This window comes from Haliaeetus leucocephalus, unplaced genomic scaffold (genome assembly GCF_000737465.1).
Source record: "Haliaeetus leucocephalus isolate CR32 unplaced genomic scaffold, Haliaeetus_leucocephalus-4.0 Scaffold228, whole genome shotgun sequence".
In the NCBI taxonomy this organism is placed as follows: Eukaryota; Metazoa; Chordata; class Aves; order Accipitriformes; family Accipitridae; genus Haliaeetus; species Haliaeetus leucocephalus.
Window position 1 is genome coordinate 19,098,402 of NW_010972664.1, and position 22,348 is coordinate 19,120,749.

The following is a 22,348-nucleotide window of genomic DNA, read 5'->3' on the forward strand; positions in this document are numbered from 1 at the left end:
CGCTAGCAGGCATGACACCCCAGCTGAAGCAGCACAAAATGCTTTGAGTGTGGTGGCGGTTCAGAGCGGTCTCTTCGTGGGGTCACCCCAGTGCAGAGAGCGCAGTACCAGCATCTGGGAACAGCTGAGCTGGGCAGAGACAGCTGCCCCCGCTCCAACCCACCCTGCAAGCAGCGCTGCCCACCCGGGGCAGAAAGACAGAAGAGATGCCCAGGGTTATACGAATGAATCTTTTGACAGTGAATGCCTACTTCTACCTACCAGCAGAGTTGGCTTTAAGTTTGAAAAGGAGGAAAGACTTAGGAAGAGGGCTTTTTCTACTTGTAGCTGTCTATCAAGTTGTGATTTTTTTTCTTAAGTGTCGTTTCATTACCCCCTTTTTAGACCTGAGAGCAATCCCATCAGCGCACGTACAAACTTAAGAGAAGAAAAGGAGCAGACCGAGCAGGCTGTCTATGCAGAGACTGGTGCTGGCTGACAAGGCAGAATTGGCTCTTCCCTTGGAAATACTAAAGGACATGGGCACACACATCGGAGAGGGGATGTCCCTCTTTCTGCGATACGCTCCTGCAGCTCTGGCCAGCAGAGCTCACCCCAGGGAAAGGTGATTTTCTCAAGGGAGGAAAGGACCTGCTCCTAGAATGCAACTCCATTAGCCTGCAGTGATCGAAACACAGTGAATCCTTCGGATACACCAAAGCCCATCTATTTCAGGCGGCACTGTGGACACAGAAGCGGTCTTCTCTAGTTATTAGGGCTCCAGCACCACTCCAGTATCTGCCTACCTGTCTGTTAGCCTCTGATATAGCTATCCCATTTGTTTCTGGGGGTAAGAGGGGCTGGGTTTTCACAGTGGCTATACAGGATGAGGGAGTTGAACCAAGCTAGCAGGAGTCTCCGACCCTGGCTTGTTTCGGTTTCCCTGGGCTCGTGCGAAGGGAATCACTGACCGTCAGTCCAGAAATCTTCCTGCCAGATTACCGTGCAGATCAGTTGACCGCCCTGTTACTTAATTTTTCAGGAGCTGTATTTTTCTTTTCTTTATTTATTTTTACATTTGGGACGCCCGGAGCTTTGCATAGCCGCTATTTTTAAGCTTATGAACACAAAAGCAAGAGAAGTAAATAAACTACATTAAATAAATAAAACCAAAAAATCTTAGCATGACTCGCTATGCAAACTCCTTTCATTTGTACTAGCGGCAGACTATTTTTCAGGCAGACAACCTGCAAATCTGAGAATAATAATAATCAATATGAGAAAATGATACTCGGAGAGGAAAGGGATTATTTTCTAACGTGTACTATCTTCTAATAAATTAGTTTTATTAGTTAAGAGTATTTCAAATTAATTATTTATTAGTTTTAAACTAATAAAAATATGATTTAAAATGATGAATGAGTCAAACTATTCTAAACTGTAAAGGATTTTTCATTTATATTTTGCTTGGGTTTTTTTTACCAGATGAAATTTAATTTTAGAAAAATCAAAGCTATGAGTTTCACCTAATTACAGGACTACAGGACCCGGGGCTTTAAAAGTAAGCACGATATCACAATGGGTCTTTTCCCAAATCTGTGGCAGGCATTTAGAACAAGGATTATCCACAGATACGTTGTTTACAAGCATGCAGAGTTTAGGTGTGCCAAAACCTGAATTTTCTCATCCTCAGAAAGGTGGCAGTAGTTCAGATCTGGACACCCGCACATTTAGGTGAAAGCTAAGCTAGAGAACTCAATTTCGCTGCTTAGGCCCGTATCTAATAGGCACAAATAAAATTAATAATACATGTGCGTGGCTCTAAAATTCATTCGTACCTATATTTTTCTTGACAGGTAAATGGAAATTGTATGCTGTGAGATTTTACCAGCAATAAACCACCTACAGCCGGTTAGCTATGCGCCGCTATAGCGAGCGACGAGGCAGGGGACATCTCCAGGGCTGGCGAGTGCATTTCACGCCGGGCGCGCTCCAGCGAAGACTCAGACAAGCCGGGAGAGCTGCTGTGCGGGTTGGCGTGTGCTGCTCGGGGAGGATTTTGCACGAGAAGACAAACCAGGAGCCTTCTGTCTCACTGCTCTCACCTATAAACCATCACCTCTGACCGTAGGTCTGGACTTCACCTCGCAAATAAACACGCGGTGCGTTCGTTAGCCCCCAGTTTGCCAAGTAATACCAGCAAGAGGAAGAGTCCCTTCAGGCATGCATTTATATCCAGAACGATTCAAACACTTGCTGGGGGAAATAAAATCCGCAGCCTTTTGGGTTACTAGACAAACCAGGAGAAATAACAAACTCCTGCCTGAATGATAATGTAGAAGCTGAACATATCTGTAATATGTATCGAACACATTCATACGTACCTATCTATCTAAGCTGCTCTATAAATATTTTAGATAAATAGGCAGATAGACAGAATGGCATGAAGATTAAAAGCAAAACAAAACAAAACTGAGTACACTTGCTCATTTGGTATTCTGGTCTGGACAGGATGGAACAAGTAAATTCCATAATGCCCTTACCAGTAATTGGTGAACTCCTTAATGTGTTTACTCTCTGTTATACCACAAATGCGGGCAGACAGATAGGATGACGCCGGTTCAGATCGCCAAGTTTCCAGTTCCCTATAACGCACACAGGAGGAGGGTAGCTAAAAAAGGAGAGGGCAACATAAGGTACGCGGCAGCTATCTCAGGTACCAGGTTTCACACATGCCTAGTGACAGCACACCCTGCAAACCGATGACCCAGCACAGAAAAACACCCAGGAAAATTAATTCCCCAGCCTTGCAAAGAGTTGACAATGGAAGGCCAAAAACCACAGCACAGTAGCTTGTTGACACAAGAAAAAAGAAAGGAAATCTGAGGAAGGAGGAGGCGAAGAAACCAAAGGACTGTCTGGGAAGAGATGAGGCAAGCACGATGTTCTGACAAGTGTCATTATAAACAAATGCTTTCCCCTCAGCGCCAGAACAACTAGAGCCAGGAGCCAGGTCTGCATTATACTAGAATATGTCTTGGCATCATTGGTGTCCCCTGCTCTGTCACCGCTTTTGAAAGGACAGACTGACGGCAGAGTAAAGCCACGCTGCGCTGCAGCGGAAGGGGACGATCCTGCTGGCTGCTTTTGTAAATGTAAGCGATACACAGGCTACGGACACCGGGGTTTCTCTAAGAAAGATACAGATCCCTCCACCCACTGTGTCTTTTGCTCTTTACTCTCTTCTCAGGCATGTTGCTTACCTTGCACAATCAAGTAAACCTGGGAAGTCTTGGGGTGATGCTGTGTCTGCACTGAACACGTATAGGACCCCTCATCGTAGACATCCACTTTCTGGATCCGCAGGCTGTACTCCAGGGGGTTTCTCTTCTCCAGCTCTACTCGAGGGTCCAGGGACCACTTGTCTTCTCCAGCAAAAATGATGCCGGAACGGTTTAACCAGGCCACCTTGGAGCTTCTGTCTTCTACATAACACCTGCAGAGGATGAGAAAGGTGAGGGGAAGATTAACAAGCCTCTCCATCATCTCCATTTTGTCCCTTCCCTTTACTACTTTGCTCAGAAACTCCGTAGCACGCTCCCACCTTGCCAGTGAACCGCAGCATCTCCTCACCATTGCTGCCCCATGGCCATGTATTTCACAATGATTTTTTTGAAGGGTTTCAGGAACCTTTGGTTCATGAAACCATAGGATTTGGGGCGGCCGTGCATCCTGTTCTCTATTCCTTTTGTCTGTGGCCTACACCTGCACCAAAAATGACTTTGGAAGGCCACAAGAGATCCTGGTCACCAAATCCCTTCTAACCCTGCCAATGGGAAAGGTCTGAAGGAGTTCTTCCCGTGCTTCTCCCTCACCTTCAAAAGTTCAGTATACAAAAGATTTACATTCCCAGCCCCCTGCCAGCCTGGAGGGCAAAGGCTCAGGGTTCCAGCTTTGTCAGCTCAGGGTACAGCTGCTGCATCCCTCAGCTTCAGCAGCACAAGGGGAGGGAGCCATAGTGTATCTTCCCTCTCCGTCCCTCTGACAAAAAATGGCTTTGTGGGAAGAGGGGTTCACTCCTCAACCACCACCTTCCTAACACCCCCCCCCCCCCCCCCCCGCCCGGCTGATGCACATCTGCCCGCAGGGAGGTGCAGGTTTCAGGCTGGGAAGGAGAGGGTGTCACCACCATCCCAGTGACACACGCAGCACGTCCTGTGAACATCCCAGGTGACACGGGAGAGGAGGAATGATGGCTAAAGCTGGGAAGCAGAGGAGCATCAGCAGGACCAGCAAGTCCCATAGCCCTGACTGCCAACCGTTGCAAGGCAGAGGACGGACTAACCCTGTTGCAACTGCAGGACAAGCATTTTTGCTCCTTGACAGAGAGCACAGAAGATGCTGCGAAGACAAACACGTTTTTGGCCAAGGCACCTGCTCTGTACCACTTCCCATCTCCAGAAGGTGGCTTGCACAGGTGAGATGAGGAGATGCCAACGAGGAGGCACATCCTGCTCGCTCTCAGCTGTGTCTCATTCGAGAGGTCCAGGGCTGAAGAAGACAGGGGGACAGAACTCCTCTTTCACGCTGGCAGCCGTACCCACCAGGGCCCGGCTCAGACAGGCTGCGAGGCTTTGCCCTGCAGCAGCTCACACTGTGTTTGCTCTGCGGATAAATAGGGAAGCTCAGTCTCCAGAGCTGTTGCTCCTTCACCTCTCAGAGCTCCGCACGCAGCCTCCTGACATCCAAATAACCCAGCACCTCTCCCCACCACTATTCATGCATATGTTGTATTTGAAAGAGAAAAGAGAGAGGATAAAGAGTATTGCTTCAAGATAAGACAAATATTTGATGGTAGGCTTTCATACAGCCTCTTAGCACGGGTCAGACGTTTTCCAAGTCCCTCTATTTGAATACATTTCATTCATGCTGCGCTGCAGCTGCGGTCCCTTGCGACGTGACCCTACCCTTATGGCCGGCACCTCTCACCTCCTCCCTTTTGCACGCCCATGGATGCTCTCCGGCTTGTTCTGGGGTTACTGGTGGGCAGGAGGAAAGCCAGGCTGCGTGGGCATGGATGGGAGGCACGCCACGCTGCTGGCCAAGCTGGAAGCAGCTCTGTCTGATCCGAGAAACATTTATTTTAGAGAGCAACCCAACAGACCCCGGCCAGCACTGCCACCGTCCAGCCAAGGGAGGAGAGCGAGGGTTTGCTCCTCAGGCCAGAGCCCACCCTCCCGGCCAGGCAGACACTTCCCTGAGGTGAGCTGAGCTGTGACCTGCGTTGTTTTTAAAAAGCTGCTCTTTGTAAAAAAAAGAAAGGTGCAGGGGAATCCACGAGCAGCCACTTACACGTAGAAACCAGCACCACCGCGACGTGGCGGTGCCCCAGTTCAGTTGCCCACCCCGGGCCACCACCAGCAATGGGAGCTGGAAGCAAGGACCTGGAGAGGGCTCTGTGCCCCAGGGCTGGGAGCAATGGCCCTGCAGGGACACCCAGACTGTCTCCAGAGCCGGCTGCCTTCGGGTCACCGGGCTTCTTGCAGACATATTTCTGCGTAGAGTCGTAACGGCACCGAGAATCAGGGGTTAGGTCTTTTCCAAAGCCCCTCTCTGCACATTTTGGATTTGCAAAAATCCCGAGGGGGACGGCGGAGAGAAGCTAAGCAGATTAACAGCAGAAGCTGAAGTCAGTGGGAGCTGAAGTTTCTCGGTCACTTCTGGAAAATCCCTCGGCACACCTATCAGTGCTGCTGGGCACCAGCAGATCCAGCGCGCCGCACCAGCCCCGCTGGGCTGCTTTCCGGACCTACGCTGCAGTGCTACGTGATACAGCGTGGCACCCCGTGGCTCTGCCCTGCACCCAGTCATTATGGAGGTAGCAAAGACGCCCCTGAGATGTCCCTCGGGTCAGTAACAGCTCAGCGGCGCGGTCGGAGCAAAGCCTCGTCCTCAGAGGACACTCACCCGGGGATCCTCCCTCCTCTCTGCTGAAAGGAAAATCTCTGCTGAAGGGAAAATGTGTGTCATAACCTGTCCTACACCCCCCGAGGTCAGCCCTAGGACGGTGGTCAATAGCTACGGTCAGACAACCTTGCAAGTCCCCCTGAAATAAGTTGGCGGGTACTACGAAAATAAAGCGAGGAGGAGAGAGAAGGAGAGGGAAAGGAGGAAAATAGGAAGAGTAAATGAAATGGCGTTGAGCTGCTCCGTTCAGCATACCTATTCCTCTCCAACTGTCAGGGAAAATCAATGTACAAATGTGGAATTTCCAAGTCCTGGCGCGCTCTGAACATGCATCCATGTGGATGATGCATCTCAGTATGTCCGTCTGCACACACGCACCCTCTTAGTCTGCCAGAGACGCCACCCAGCTGTATGGATCATGCTTTAATAAGGATTTATGGTGATGATTTTCACAGTGTAATAAGTGCTAATTCAATACTAATAGAATATTAAATGGCACGTTAACTGACACTTTAACTGCAATGCAATAGGAGCATGGCATCAGCAAGATATCAAATGACTCTTATCGTTCACTAATAATCAATAATCAAGTTCACAGAGACAGTCAAACGCTTTTCATTAGGCTTATTGAAAGCATTACCATCAGCATCAGCGAACGCTAATAAATGATCTGCGATCCATCCATTTTGCTTTTCCTTACGGTTTCAGGTGTCATTTCTTGACATCTCTGATGCTGCTAATGAGAGGACCAGCTAGCAGTGGTGGTCATGTCCTGCACGATCACTGCAGGGACCCAGGAACAGGATTTCAGCACCAATTCGAACCACAGACACAGAAGGACAAAAAAAATCTTACTGCTGTGCCCCTTTAGCCCTTCTTGCCCTTGCGTAAACAAACATAGCAAAGTTTGGCACCTGAGTTTTTTTTTAGTGACGGCACCATTTTTAGCTGCTACGGATGCGTTTCCAGTTCTCACACAGTGACTAACAACCACGTAACAACCAGCCAGGAGAGGATGGTTGGAAACTGGACGTGGAGAAAGGAACCTGGGCTATCCTCGCGTGTCTCCCTCAGCCTCAGTTTCCCCACGTGCAAATGCGGACGACGGGGCTCAGCCGTGCCGCAGGAGAGAGGGGGGGTGACGCTTTCGCCATAGGAGAACACTTTGGGACCTCCAGTAGGAGCCATCGCCTCGAATGGGAGGGAGGGCTGCCCACCACCGTTCCTGGTCCCTGGATTTCAGACCGGGGGGGCACATGTGGTTGGAAAACCCTAGCACAGGCTCCAACAGCCAGGGTGGGGCCTGCAAGGGGTGAGGAGGAGGAGGAGGATGCACGAGAGCTGGGGGCTCACCAGAGCGCTTCTTGTTCTGCCTCGGGGAAGGCAGCACAGCAGCTACGGCCCTGGGCTACAGAGATGGAGTGGGGGTATTTTATTGCCTTCCTTGGGGGGGGGGTCTTTTAGGGGTAAGTTTGGTGTTTAGAAGGGGTGGCTGATATTTAGAGCCTACAGTGATGAAGGGGCAGGAAGGAAACCCTGTAGGACCTGGTGAAGCTGCAGTTTAAATGATTACTTTAACATGGTGGGGATTTTACAGCATTATCCATGATGTATTGGGTCGCCTTGAACTCGCGATAATTGTTGGGGGGGCGGGGTTACTGTTGTTGAAATTCCAAATAAATAATTTTTTTTACAGCAGACCCAATCCCACAGTTCTCTGCCAGAGCCCTGCTAGTGAGAAGAGGCGAGCTGCTAGGATTAATGCAACGCCGCGTGCTGTTTTACCAGCAAGCCACAGCTTTTACCTCATTTGGGGGAAAAATAAATAAATAGCGTGGTTTCGGACTGCATTTTCTGCCCTCCTTCTCCAAAGCACGTCGTGGCGACAGCTCTGTGTCATAATTCCCATGCTGCTCTTTAATCATCTTGTCTCTGTTAACCCTTTGATCATCTCTTCTGTAGGACAATCTCTGTGCAGCAGGCCACAGCTCGGCGGCCTGCTGCACACGCAATTAAGCACCTGAAACCCACCCCATCGCACTCGCCGAGGGACACGGCCCCCTTTCGCCAGAGGATGCCACAACCCACCCCGGATCAGATCTCCTGCCTCCCCCTTGGGTCTGTGATGAGCCTGCTCTAATCTTCTCACTTCACACACGCTCGCAGGATCCAGCTAACAACTTCCCCTGCTGTCCTCTACCCCCGGCAGCAAAATAGCAAGAGGGAAAAAGAGAGAGGGATCAAACACGGCTTGTTCGGCACAAAGCAACGTCAGCTCCCGGCTGTCAGCTCTGAACGTGCAAGACAAATTCTCCGTTGTGTTGCGAAGTATGATCCCGGAAAGCTAATGCGGTGGTTAAACACAATACCGCTCGCAGCCTTGTGAGGAAAGCTCAAGAGCAAATCACGCTCGCGCTGATTCGTCTCGTCTTCTTGTGCTCTTCAGTCCTTCCCCGAGCGGCGAGCAAGGACCCGAACACAGCCATGGTCAACCCGGGGAGGGGGCAAAAAGAGCCCAGCCCCTCCGCTACGCCCCAGCAGGGACGTGGGCAGCAAGGGCTAAGGACCGACCACGGTCCTACCAGCCCTGACCCTCCCAGGCGGGGTGCTCGGGGAAAGAGCCCAGCCGGACCCCACAACGCCACTGCGGTGCTGGACCCCGCCAGAATTTCAAGAACAACGCAGCGCTGCCGCTGCAGCAACCAGCTCCCTTTCCCCGGTGTACGGTCCCCACCAGAGGAGTACACTGGTGGAGCACGTAGTCCAGAGGAGTAACATAGGAGCTGTCGGCCCTGGGGGGTTCCCGCTATTCCGGATCAGGCTCTCCTCAGCCGGAGATGCTGCAGGAGGCGGCTACGGCTGAACGTATCTTCAACTCTGCGAAGGCACGGGCCCCCCGAGTGGATGGCAGCGGGAGACTGCATCAAGCGAGCGTCTGAAACCTCCTTTCAGCCAAGCACCCAAAGCCTCATTTTACCAAATTTGAATACGCATGGGCGTGAGGCGTTGCTCAAACTTCTCCTTCTCCTCCCTGCTGCCACTGCTCCTCTCTTTCCTCAGCCTGGTCCTGCTGCTGCTCCCCTCCTGATGGGTCACTGCGAGAGAACGCTGCACCAAAGCGGGACGGATTCCCAAAATGCGGCATAAATAGCTCCTGAGCCACCACCGCCAGCATGATAACACAGGCCCTCGGAGGGATTTAGAAAACTACTGCTCAAAGCCAGTCCTGCGCTGGAAAACTGGCAGGAGGAGAAACTGCCGCATCTGTTCAGCCCACGCTTTCTTTCAGCCATATTATGCTGTGACCTTGGTCGTCACACCTCTCTGCAGCTCCCTGTGCATCTCGGCACTCGGGTGGCAATTTGGGGCCATCCTCCTGTTGGGGCGGTGCAGGGCTGATAGGATGCCCGCACTTCTGCTCATCCTCTTTAGTAAATTGCCACTTTGGGAGCGCGAGGCTAGGATGGGCTTCCCAGGTCAGGGAGCCCCAGCCTCCGTCGGCACGGCCAGCTGTACCTTATCATCTTTTTCAGAGACGTACTTCATTCCTACTTAAGCCTACTGCATTTTGGGGGGGGTACCCTCCCCCTGCTTCGTACGGCAGGCTGTTCAAAGTCTTTCTGCTCTGCTGATTAGAAACTTTTTTTTTCTAATTCTAAGTCTAGATTTATTCACGGCTGGTTTATATCCATTCCCTCTCACACCACCACCATCCTTTAGCTTAAATAGCTCTTCTCTCTCCCGGGTGCTTATCTTCCAGCATGTTCACAGAGAGCAATCATATTCCCTCTCAGCCTTCATTTTGCCGGGCTCAACAAGCCAAACTCTCCTAGTTTCTTCTTGTATGATAGACTCTCCATTGCCCTAAACATCCCAGTAGCCCTTCTCAGCACCTGCTCCAGTCTGAATTCCTCTTTCGTGACCAGAATTCGTACCCAGCTTTCTAGATGAGGACTCCCCAGTGCCTTGTAGAGAAATGTTCCTATCTCACTCTCTCTCCCATCAACTCTTTTTAATGAAAGCAAAAAGAATTGCAACCAGTGAATATGACTATCAGTGCAGAACTGCTCATGTGCTGTGAGCATCCTCGTCTCTCAGTCCATGTGATACGCATGGAAAATGAAACCCAAGGGAATTCATCAAAAATACACCAGCCTAAAAAGACAGCTAGCTGCACAGGCTCTCACTAGCAGACACACAGCTGGTCTCACATGGGTTTTCTTTCTGTTAAAATGACTATTTAAGAGTATAAGTTCCTGTTTGCAGAGGAAAAAAAACAGAAATCAAGCCCCAAATTATAGTAATTGTTATGCCAGTACTCTCCCGGGGTGGATGTAACTATATCAGAATAAGAGAACTTGCACTGGCATGATTTATTGCTCTTCCCATCTTCTGGGGATCAGTATACCTGCATAAACAACTTCAGTCCACATCCATTCCAGCAGAGGTACCTTCTTAACAGTATCAATACGAGTTGCTACGAACAAAGTTAACTCCATCCCAGCCACATCCCAGCACGGGTTAAAACTTCAAAATACAGAAAAAGACTCAGGCTGAGGCTAACCCACCACGGTGCCGGGTTTTCCCATATCCCACCAGACCTAGGAAAAACCCTCCATTTCTTTACAGTGTAGTCAGGAAACCCTTGGATGGCTCTTTGCCCACTCCGAGGCGCGTATCTGGAGCGACTTGTCTCCAGTTACAGGGCTCCTGCCAGAGGAGACGTGCTCCTCACGTGCGTGCAGAGGGCCTGAACCGCTTCTCTAGCTGACGCTCGCAGAAATGCCAAACGCTCTGACAGCTTGCATCAGGGTCTTGCACTGCGATCAGTCGGGAGGATGAGATTGCTGAGGAAACAGACCCCCCGCTCCCTCTTTGCCTTCGGAGTTAGCCGAGGACTCGACAGTGTTCCTTTTTGGTCCAGCCAGAAACCTGGCTCTGGTCTTGATCCAGCGTGATTAGGTGATGCTCATCAGCTATCGATCACACAGCCTTAGTGAAACGCCCAAGCAGGAGCGTATGCCTCGCTCTGCTGTCCGCGGCTTCCTGCAGCGCCACGGGGGTCCTGCACCGTCAAAAGGGGAAACCAGGGAATAGCAGAGGTGATGAGAATAGCAAGAGGGAACGCCGCCAGATAATTTGCCTTTTGGTTGCACTGCCCTTACGCTAAGGGCTCTGGGCTTTTGCCATCGCTAAGGCAGGGGCTGACGTTTAAAAAGTACCTGCGGTCACTTAGGAACTGAAGTTCACTGAAAGACAATAGTAATTAGTCACTTATGTGAACGGGATATTGGCTTTTATGCCAAATTTGTAAAAGGACTGGAAACCAAACAGTTATTGATGAGTTTCTGCACCCTTAGGACTTTTTTCTGGTTGGGAGATACACCAAGAAGGAGAACAGGAGCACTAATAAGGCACCCATACAGACTACCATCCCTTTTGTTTTACTTCACAAACTTCAGTACTGGAAATCGCCTATTTCTTCCACCTGAACCCCCAGTGCCTGGTAGGTAACCTTCATGTGGTCACCACTCGGTAACTCCAGAAAAGCTACTTCCAAACTTTTCCCTTGGATTTCTTCTTAAAAAAAAGAAAAAGTGCATTTCAGAGATGTGATCTCCTCCTCTGACAGGCAGAGAGGGAGGGTTTGGCTGGGAAGTCCACGTGACTCTGTATCTGGTAATTATCCAGCCGCAGAAGCAATCTGAAACGTTCTGTGCTGTCGCGGAGAATGACAGCACCTGGAGCTCCAGCACCCAGATAAAAAGCGGAGAGACAATCGGGCAGATGGAGAAAGGCAATGCTACATCATGGGGCGACAAGCGGGGGGAGAGAAAGAGCGGGGGGGAGAGGCAAAAGCTGGCGAGAAACACCAAGGCAGCCGGCACAGCTACTGGAGAATGAGATAATGCCACAGATTAGTAATGCAAAGGGCAGCTCTGAAAGAGGGGGAAACAGAGAAAGAAGGAGTGAGGGCAGGTCAGGAGAGAACGGGTGCAGAAGAAGGACAGTGCAAACAGAAGAGGGAATGGGACAGTGATGCTAGACGGAGCTTCAGAGCATTTTGTGTGGTCCTGGGTCCCTTCCTCCCACCCCAGTCACAGGCTAAAAATGCAGGAGCTCTCACCAGAGGCTGTCACAGAGCAAGGGGGAGATTTGCAAATCAGCTCCTCGCAGCTGAAGAGAGACGTGGCACTGCAAATAGCACTTTCCAGCTTGTGGATTTCAGTGGTTTGCTCAGGGAAGGGGACTACAAAACTTAAGATCGAAATAATTACAACTGGAACTTTGGGGCATCACCTCATGTATTTTGTACGGCGGAGAGGCGAGAGGGAGGTTCCCCGACTCTCCTTCTCACAGGCGCACACGCAGAGGCACGTGTGAGCCTGCAAAACACCCCGTGTGATTGACGCCGTGGTGCCACGGCCCAATTCCAAAAAGCAAGGTGCCGCACGTGCCATCCCATGCGGCAACGTGACAGCATCAGCACGCGCTCTCGGGGCTGCTGCAAACGAGGGGCATGGCCCCAGGACTGGCAGCAGCCTTCGACGGGTCTGGAAGAGCTGGCTGCCAGGCGGCCCGAAGCCACGTACCACCTCTGGGAAGGTTTCTGATGCCGGAAAATACAGCCAAACAGGCAATCAGATTAGGGGCAAAGGCTTGTCGGGGACTGGTGTTGGCCACCAGCCTCAACGCCTGCTGGGGTAGTGAGCGAGGCACTGGCCGTGACCGATAGACCTGCAGTGGCATCCCCTCTCCACAGAGGCAGGAGGAACTGAGTGCCCAGATGTCCACACCTGAACATCTGGGGAAGGAAACGGGAACGGTGGTAGCAGCAGCGAACGGGTATCACAAGGTCTGAGCACTGGGCCGCGTGGTCCAGTGACCACCCTCCCATGATTAGTGACAGACGTTTCAAAGAAAGGCGGAACGCCTCCTAAAAGGACAATGTAAATCACCATCTACATAATTTCATGATCCTTCCCAGCCATAAAAACCTATTAATCTAGCCCCAAGCAAACGTAAGTTGGCCTGCTCTCCGAATGACAGCTTGCATTCCACCTTGTAAGTTTGTACTCTGCCTTTCTTATCCCCAGGCATTTCTCAACCCCTTGCCCCCTTTTTCTTTTTTTAAACTCATTAACATGCTCATCTTGGTGATACTTTCTGGCTGAGAATTTCGACAGTTAACCATTAATTGGTACAAGGCTGTGAAAGAATATCAGATTTAGGTGCTATGTGAAACTGGCAGGTGTCTCCTGTGTTTTGCACTACATGAAATAGTTCCTTCCAACACCTGAGGAGCATGCTACCTCACGTGGTATGTGCTACTTTCTTGACCTTAACATCCATTTCGTCTCATACTGCTTCTTCTCCAAAACGGAAAAGAGAATATCGCACCTGAAGCATTAGCCTTTGACCTGGGGGGGTGAGGGAGAAGGATCTACGCCCAAGGAGAAATCCGTCTTGAAACTCTTTGGAGGGGCAGATCAGAGTGGGAATGGGAGCAACATTAGGGAAAATAACACTTAACTTTCCTTCTTTTCTGATGCCATATAAGTATCAGAGGTGGCTCAACCAAGTCATCGTCCTCCCTTCCTCAGGCTGCCAGCAGCTGACGGTGAAGGGTGGTATTTCGCGATGAATGAGAAAGTGGGCCCATCCTGCCTGCTCACTCCCAGCTGCTGCATTTCAGCGAAGGACACCTCCTTGATGTGCAAACATTCTAGTTATTATTTACAGCTGACCTTTTCCCTCTCCAGCTCCCGCTGCTGCAGCACTGCTGGTGGAGTCAGAGCTTGTAGAGATTGCAGAGACGATGTGTAGCGAAACATGTTAGCTTCCCTGTCTGTGCCAGAGCTGTCAGCAGTGCCACTGTGGATTGAGCTGCACCCGTGCAAGCAACGGTGGGAAATGTGAAGAAAAAAGCCTAACGTAGACAAAGCCTTTGAGGAGCTTAACCCCTCTTCCCCTTTTCCATCTCTCTCCCACTTGAAAGCGGAGAACAGCTTCTGAGCAAGACACACGCTCTCATTTCCATATCTAAAGCCAGTCCTGAAATACCGTTGTGAAATAATGCTCTCGGAGAGGAGACCACGAAGCAGATTCCCTTTGAGAGATTCTGCTGCTTCTCTTTTTAATTCCACCCCAAAAACAACTGCCACCAAATACCGAGCGCACCTGGACTGGTGCAGTCAATCCAAGGCACCTTGTTACCAGAACGATACGGAGAAATTGGAGGGAATTCAGAGGCAAGCAACAACAAAATCCATCAAGGGCTGGAAAGGGATCAGCATCTAAGGGAAGCTTAAAAATATTAAATATGTATAACTTGACTAAGGGAGGACTTAAAAGGGACATGTTGACAAGCTATACCTCTTTGAAAGCTGAAAGCACCAAGGGAAAAGGGGAATTATTTAGCAAGATGCATAGGGGTCTAGAAAGGAGTAACAGGTCAGAAAAAGAAGAGAACTAAGTCTGCTCAAACTTGAGGAAAAACTTCCTGTCATCTACAAGTGCTAGTCTTGTGAAGAGTCTCCCAAGGAAAGCAAGGAAGCCCCTATCGTTTCAGACATTTAAAACAAAGCTGGGCTGAGGACGAGAGGATGTTTAAGCTGTGCGGGGAGCAGCTGCACAGGGGCTGCAGGGAGAACAAACTACAATGACCCCGTCTTATTACTTTTACCGCCTACCTGGCAGAGTTCAGCAGTATGTCAGGAAAAGACGACTTCTCTCACAAGTTTCTTTCAGATGAAGCCGTGTTTTTAGCGAATTTCACTTCACATACAGCTAAATATTTCTCGGCAAGACCTTAGACCTCTATATACTGTACCGGAGTTAACTGGCACAGGTATGGTTTGGTTTTCCGAAACTGGACCTGTTAGAAGTCATCCATGGACAGGTAAAAAACTACTGATACGAAGAACCAAAGTGTTCTTATTTCTGAAAGCCATTGGCATATGGTTGTATTCCCAAATGTGCTGTGAGTAAAGTCGTCAGGCACTTAGAAGTCACACGTGAAGCTTGATTTTTCAAAGTGCTTAGCATCGAAATTAAGAGCAGATTTGTCAAACTGCTTTTGGGCCTACCAGCTCGCAAACTAACACACAAGAACCAAATTTTCAAAACAGCGTTTGGCACAGTGAGCTCCTTCACCAATACAGCCACTTCTCTTGCTGCCTAAAATGACATACTTTTGAAAATCTGTCCCACGGGTGTTTTACAATCGTAGAACAAAGTGCTGCAAACTTCAGACTCGCATGCTGTCTTTATCTTGTGTGTTGAAGAACTCCTGTAAGTGGAAACCACAGCAAAGCTGTGGCAGCTAGGCAATGCTCAACTCCACTTTCTTTCCTTTATTTGCAGCCTTGCTAAATTTTGGCCCTCCCTAATGCCCCACTTTTGTCCACCATCAGGCCTTGCGAAGGGAGGCATCTGAAAAAGACTTGCAGGGAAAGTAGAGAAGAGAAGCTGCTGGGAGGGAGAACTCCCAAGAGCTTTGATCTGAGCTTACCTTTATCCCCACACGCACAATATGCCTTGCAGAGGAGGACATGTTTATAAATAAATAAATAGCAGAGGAGAGGGGGAAGAGTGGAAGAAAAGAAATGTCAAGATATATTTGATGGAGTTTCTGCTGTTGGCATGAAAGCCGGGAGCTGCCTTAAAACCTCATGGTCAGAAATAGAATAGGAGGAAGGTACAACTCCTTGAGAAAGCGGGGCAGGAACAATTCCCACCGCTAGATCTCCTTGCTATCCTACTAATCATCATAATAGCTTGTGCTGTCCTTCCTCGGAGACCCTTGCAGGACTTGGTCTTGCAAGGCAACTCAGCACATGCTGCACATCAAGCAGAGCTTTTGTCAGTTGGACTAAGCTCTTGCGCTTTGTGGAGAAGTATTACGATGCCTGTTCTACGCATATGGGGAGACATTGGAGAAGGAAAGAAGTAGGTTGTGCAAAGTCATACAATGAAATGATTTCATAGCCGGAACCAAAACCTGCCAGACCTGACCTGTCTCTTATAAATCTCTGGAGTGTATTGGTTGCATGAGGGTAGCGAGAGGGGGGCAGTGACAGCTTCTAAACAGCCTTCGCAAACCCAGGTGCCGCCTCCAGGCACGCCTACCTTAGCTCTACTGCGAGAGATCACGCTTTTCTTTCTCTCTAATTGGGAGCTGCCCGGGGACATGCAACCAGGGCAGAAAGAACTGGCTGAAGCACAAGCTTCTCCTCCCCACGGTTTGAAGGCAACCGGCTTGGGTCACTTGGCTCTGTGCTCTGGAGCCTGAACTCCAGCCTAGCTACCGACAGCAGTGCAGGCATAACCACAGGGACCGCTCTGACTGCTTCTGCACCTTCTGACCTGCAGTCTTCTGGCACTGGCAAAACAAGCTGCGCAAATTGGCTGGAACACAGAACATAAACCCTTTTCGTTTCTTAGCGAAGACAATGTTGCTTAATCCTACTGGAAGCATTTACCCAGGGATATCTTATCAGGATCCACTGGCATCCCTGCCTCTTCTCCCAAGAGCCTGCTGCGAAACGCAACCTCTCCCCTGCGCACAGCTAATCCGCAGCACAGATAAACCATTTCCCCACAGAGTTCCCTCCTGTCCAGCTGTCTGACTGGTAGTTTAGTTTCTGACACCGCTGGGTCTAAGGCTGCTCACGTGGGCCTTGGCTGGTCTGAGGCTGGATTCCTATTTCTGTTCTTCTGGCAGGTCGCTTGCTCTAAATAATTTCCAGAAGTCCAGTACTGTACAGAGAGATGCCAAACTGCGGCTTCAGCTGGCATAAATCAAGGGTCAACAAGGCGCCACTAAAGTAAATGGGGAAGCCTAGATTTACACTAGATGAGGATCAGCCCTGCTTCCTTGCACCAGACTCTAAATGAATTCATTAAATACAGCACTTCAGTCTGCTCAGCTAAAAGCAGCTCCAGCTGGCAGGAGGTTTCAGATCCAGGGAATGTTTAAAAGATGAGGATTTGTAGCCTGCTCTGAGTTTACACTTGGCTAGAGGTAGGCTCTCATCAGCCGTGCAGGGGAGATGACATCATGCCCACCCGATGGGTGCCTGTGCATCCCCAGCGTCCGCGCACAGCACGACGTTTACACAGGACCTCGCAGCCTTGGGAGCACAACCTAGACCTAAGTTCTCCTGGGAAGATGCTCAATTGAGAGTCCTCCAGGGTAGCAGAAGAGAGGCCCTGCTGTACCTCCACCAGACTGAAGGGCTTGGTTTGGGTTTTTTCATTTTTGTAAGTTTTCACTTGGGGGCTGGGGGTCTACATCAAATTTGAATCTGCAGCAAGGTAAGCAGCAGCACCGGGGGCACGGAGAGCAGTTTGGGATTTGTGAGACAGGAGCGAAACAGTTAATGTTGACATTAAACCCTAAATGAGAGGATGTTAAAAGTTATTCTTAGCTTATGAAAAAAGAAGCTGTGCTGTAATCGTCTGGCCTGCTCTCATGTATTGTACAGATCTCATGATTCCTGCAGTTTAATCCCTTATCCGCTCACTAAAACAGATGGTGTTGCAGGCTCTTTGCAGACTCTGACAAATACGACTGCACTGGGAACACTGTTCATATATCCACACTTGCCGTACAACCCTCAGGATGAGATAACACTGGCTTGAGATGAAAGTTCACATCCAAAGCACAATCTGCAGCAAAGAAGAGAACCTATTCTCTTTCAGCGTTGCTGCTGAGGTCTCTAATATGCACAGTCACACGTAAAATAGCGTCCTATTGACATATATAAAGGTCAAACCAATGGGACCCTCCAAAACCTTTGTCCTGAGCTCCCAGTCAAGCCCTCTCCCTTTGGCCAGGACCAGAGCGCATGTTGTTTTTCCTTAAGGAACAGATCTGCCCACTGAACAATGATACCGCCAATAAGCTGGGAAGTAAGAGACCCCGAACTCAAATGGACCCGACACCGACCCCTCTCTGGCTTTACACTTACTGTTCCTTCCTTAGGCTGGGAAAAAAGGGTCAGTCCTGGCCAGCCACTGAGAGGTATGGAGAGCACGCAAAATTATTCATTGATGCTAGACTATTACATGTCTTCTCTCCGTGATGCTACCGTGTGTGTGTGTGTGTGTGTGTTGTGTGCCATCAGCCAGTGCTCGGAAAGACAAGTGAGGTTAACCGAGCTACATGCATTGCTCCCACTAGAGCAGTATAAAATGGTGATAAACCACAACTGGAACCGCTCTGCAGTAAGATCTGGCCAGAGGTGAAGCATGAGGTTACAGCAGCAGCTCCACTCCTCTGTCCCCCTCCGCCTGATGGATCTTTGGTAATAAACCACCCTTCAGCCTTTCCTGTCTGAAACCCAAACTGCTGGGATTCAGGGAAGATAAAGATTTCAACCACCTTTCAGAAGAGCCTTCACAAGAACTAAAAGCCCCTGTTGGCATAAAAGCAGACATGTAATGGGCTTTCTCTGTCCCTGAAAGTAGTTTAGCACCGCAGGAACGTGCAGTCCTTTTATCTCTCTTCTTTATTTAACTGGAGTCGTTAAAATAAACTGATTTCCCAGCCAATTAATTATCAAATATCTGTAACAGCTTTCAAGCCCTGCCATTACTCAGTCTCAGAGGCCCCCACAGGCAATGTTAAGCTACACTCTCCTTACCTGAGTAACCACTGCTCCTGCAAGCCTGCTCCCTTGTGCTGAGCTGACAGCAGAAAAGCAGCGCAGGGGCTGGCAAAATCCTGGAGGAGAGCTGCGAACGCCACCACCCCTGCGCCTGCCTAAGCAGCGACTCCAGCTACGTGCGAGCCCCAAGCCGGGAAGCTTTACCGCACCGCTTGAGCAAGACGCGCTCACCAGCTCTCGGACACGGGCGCGCGGACCCCAGCCCCGCCGCGGGAGCAGCTAAACCCTGTCGAGGCACCTGATGCTGCCAGCGGGATCGGCTGGTCCCCGACGGCAGGCGCTGCCAGCCGAGGTGAACCGCAGATGCCGAGTGCCCCCAGCTCAGCTCAGCGGGAGGCGTAGGCTTCGGTTCAAAGCACGCGCCAGGAACCAGCTGCTCGCCCAGACGTGGACAGGGACAGCTCCCGCCACGGCCGCGTTACCTACTGAAAAACCAGTCTCTACCTCTCTGTTAACTGGATGGTTGGACTTGCCATGGGTACATTAGCAATGCCCCTGCCATCTATTTTATAAGCAATAAACTCCACTCATATGTGGTTTCAATTAGGAGATTTCAAATGAGATTGAAGATAATGCATCCCATAATTACTCACCCTTCTCCTTTCTAGAAACTCAAGCAGAATCATTTCCAGGCCAAAATGCAGTCTCTCTTGATTGATGACGCTAATAAAATGGCTTTATTGTGATATAAATAGCCTTAAAAACGTCCTGGAGAGTCAATATCAGTGCTTGATGACCTTACACAAGCAAGGTCCTTATCTTATGGTGTACTAAAGCTTAATGAGTTATGCTTCTGAGAAGTTTGCCATTGGATTTGGGCACTGGTTTGGGCAACTACAGAAAGGTAGCTCCCGAATCAGACATGCAAAGTGGGAACTGTTTAAACACCTTTCCTCTTCCTTGCGTTCCCTATTAATAATCTCTTCGCTTCCTAGCTTGCCTGGTGCCAGTTCAAACACAAGCACCGGCTGAGCCCAGCAGGAGCCACGGGAACACTGTGCTCCAGCGTCTCTTTGCTGGAAGGTTACCAGCTACTGCTACAGTAATTGGAAAACCTGAAATTTCTTCCGAATCGTGCACACTCCGAGCCGCTCACAGCCCCTATGGAGGCGTGCGGCCGTTTCCCAGACAAAAGGCCTAAAACCGGCTTGCTCTGGAGCACATTCGTGGCCCACATCATGGTGGCCGATATGTTTTCATTACCCCCTCGTCAGGAGAGGCCACACGCGGCCTTCCCCGCCATGCAGCTGGGAACGAAGAGCTTGGTGCCTTGGGCTGCACTGGAAGCTCGGGGGTAGCAGAAATTTGAAGTCATTTTTTAAATGAGCACCCTCCGTGCAGTTGCCTGCTCCAGCAGGCCAAATACAGAGCCTGCCTCAGAGGAAGAGGGAGAAGACCTTTGGGCGTTCACGAGAGAAATGCCTAGAGCTTTCTTCTTTTTTTCTGAATAGCAGCGTACCTCAGTCCTCATAAGGACAAAATGCTGGGTTTAAGGCCTTATTTGAAAGTGGGATATCCTGAAAACACGCAGTCAGGTCTAGTAGGACCGTAATCTTCTGCATGCAGAAATATGAGATACCATTGACCGTGCTTTCCAGTAGTGCTACCTTGGCTCAGATCCGGAGGCAGACTGGGTGCTAAAGAGCTTTGCTGGGAGTGACAGAAGCATGTACACCTGTCAGAAAACGCTGATATCATAGCAGCCGTGACAGTGATGTGATCAGGACCTGGCAGACGGGCGAAAAAGGAGAAGGAAGGATGCACGAGAAAGGGCGACTGAGAAACTTTAAGGGAGAGCGGTAAGAGTCTGCACGCGAGGGGACGCGAATGAGTGACGCGCGGTGCTTGTCTGTGCGTGGCAGAGGGGATGAGGACTCTGGGGCTGTGTTCTCCCCTCCACCGGAGCAGTGCTTCATGTCACCAAAGGGCCAGGACACTACACAGTTTCCTAGCCCTGTCTCCCTCCCCGTCACCGCCGTAGTTCTATCCAGTCCCATATATTTGAGAGCAATTTTCCTCTCGGCAATAAAGCCTCTGCGAGCGCGTAGGTGGCCGTGCACGCGTCCACGTGTCGTCTGCGAGAGCGCGCAGGAGCCGGGGTCTGCTGAGGTAAGAAGGTGGTTCTGCGTACCCGACAGAGCAGGAGTGAGGATGAGACTCCTGAACATGCATGCGAGGGTACGAGAGAGGCTGTGCTTCGCAGAGAATCAGACGGCAAGAGTGAGAATGAGAAGGTGCTCATATGAGACAGGGTGTGCGTGTCAGAGAGGAAGAAAGAGAAAGGTCTTAGTCACAGCCTTCCTGTACGTGTTTGATGAGTATCACAAGTTTTAACCAAGAAAAATATGTATGTATTCAAATCAAACACAAAACACCCCTTTTGCCTGGAGCGCTCCTGCCTTGCTTGTTTGTTCTGTTGCAAGCTGCTTGTTAGAGGAACACCGGAAACAAGAAGAGGGAAAAAAAACCCCAGGTTGACATATTTAAACACAGCCAGCTACCAAGGCAGTAACAAACAGTGAGAAGGGGAAAAGCAGGTGGGATAGTCGGAGGGCTGCTGCGACGATGCTAGAATGAGACATGCCTGTGAGAGTTTCTGAAGACCATCCCTCAAGTGGATTATGATCACTTTTACTGTACACATACTGAGTTGATCCTGCAGCTACCGACAAGGAAACACACTCAAAAGCATATTCCTTGGAGCCATTTTGCAGCAAAGAGTCAAAAGACAATGCAAGGAGTGCTGGTGTCCTGGCTCAATCTCCTGCAAAGCTCTCTACACTTGAGTCTAGACAGCCGCAGTCGTCAAAATGTGAACGGAGGGACAAAAGGACCTGAGCTGGATTTATCAACGGGGAGAAAAATAGTAACAACAGATCGAGTCCCAAACCTCCTGGGGCTAAAGGCCTTTCTAGGACCGCAGGTCAGACAGACAGGGGTATAGAGACAGGGATGGCTTTGAAAGTATTTTTCCCTGTTCAGTTACACTTTGTTCTTGCTGGTAACTTTAAACACCGTTACATGTCTATGGCTCTTCAGCACTATCATAATCCACAGGCCTACGCTGCCCACAGGGAAAATCCACCAATACCCACAACAAGTCAGACTCGCTAAGTAGCTTACGATGCCACAGGCAACGCATGGGAAGAGCAGGAGCCTGCCAAGAACTGACTGTAGGAGTGGTGAAGCCACCAGATCGGAGACAGCGTGTTCAAGAGAGCCAGGGAAAGGGTCAGAAGCGCAGGTGAGGCTGTACCCTTAGGCAGCTCACCCAAGCTTCGCCCAGAGCACTGGGGATAACAGAAAGACTCTTCCAGGACATGGGCAGCTGTGGTCTTTCTGTCCCTCCCTCCCCCTTCTAAAATCAGAGTGAAGGGCTCTGGTTTACAGCTGGAAAGCAGAGCTCTCGTGACACCAAGGGCAGGGAACCACTATCTTGATGTTGAGGCTACAGAGCCGGTGCAGGAGAAGGAAAAGAAAGGTGCAATACAGAGGGCTTGAGCTCGGGTGCGGCTTTTTCACCATCCCCTCTCCAGCACCTCACCAAACCACCACCACCTTTCTTTGGCTACTGAGACTAAAGCAGCCGGGGCCAGCGCTGGCTCCTGCTTTGGGCAGGCACCGCGCTATACGCAGCGGGTCCCTCCTGACCGGGGTCCCCGGACTGCTACTGCATCCTCAGCAATATTATTGTTCAAAAAATTACCCAGAAACTTGACAAATCCTTC

General features: G+C 50.2%; 1 protein-coding gene across 5 annotated transcripts in view; it reads right to left on the bottom strand.

Annotated features, from left to right (window-relative positions):
• The window catches only part of LSAMP (limbic system-associated membrane protein), a 1,004,442-nt gene that overhangs the window by 158,312 nt on the left and 823,782 nt on the right, over positions 1–22,348 (bottom strand). For all 5 annotated transcript variants that reach the window (XM_010567434.1, XM_010567433.1, XM_010567431.1 and 2 more), the window contains one exon: positions 3,243–3,475. In XM_010567434.1, the coding sequence (XP_010565736.1) occupies positions 3,243–3,475 (233 nt within the window). The remainder of the gene's footprint in view (positions 1–3,242; positions 3,476–22,348) is intronic.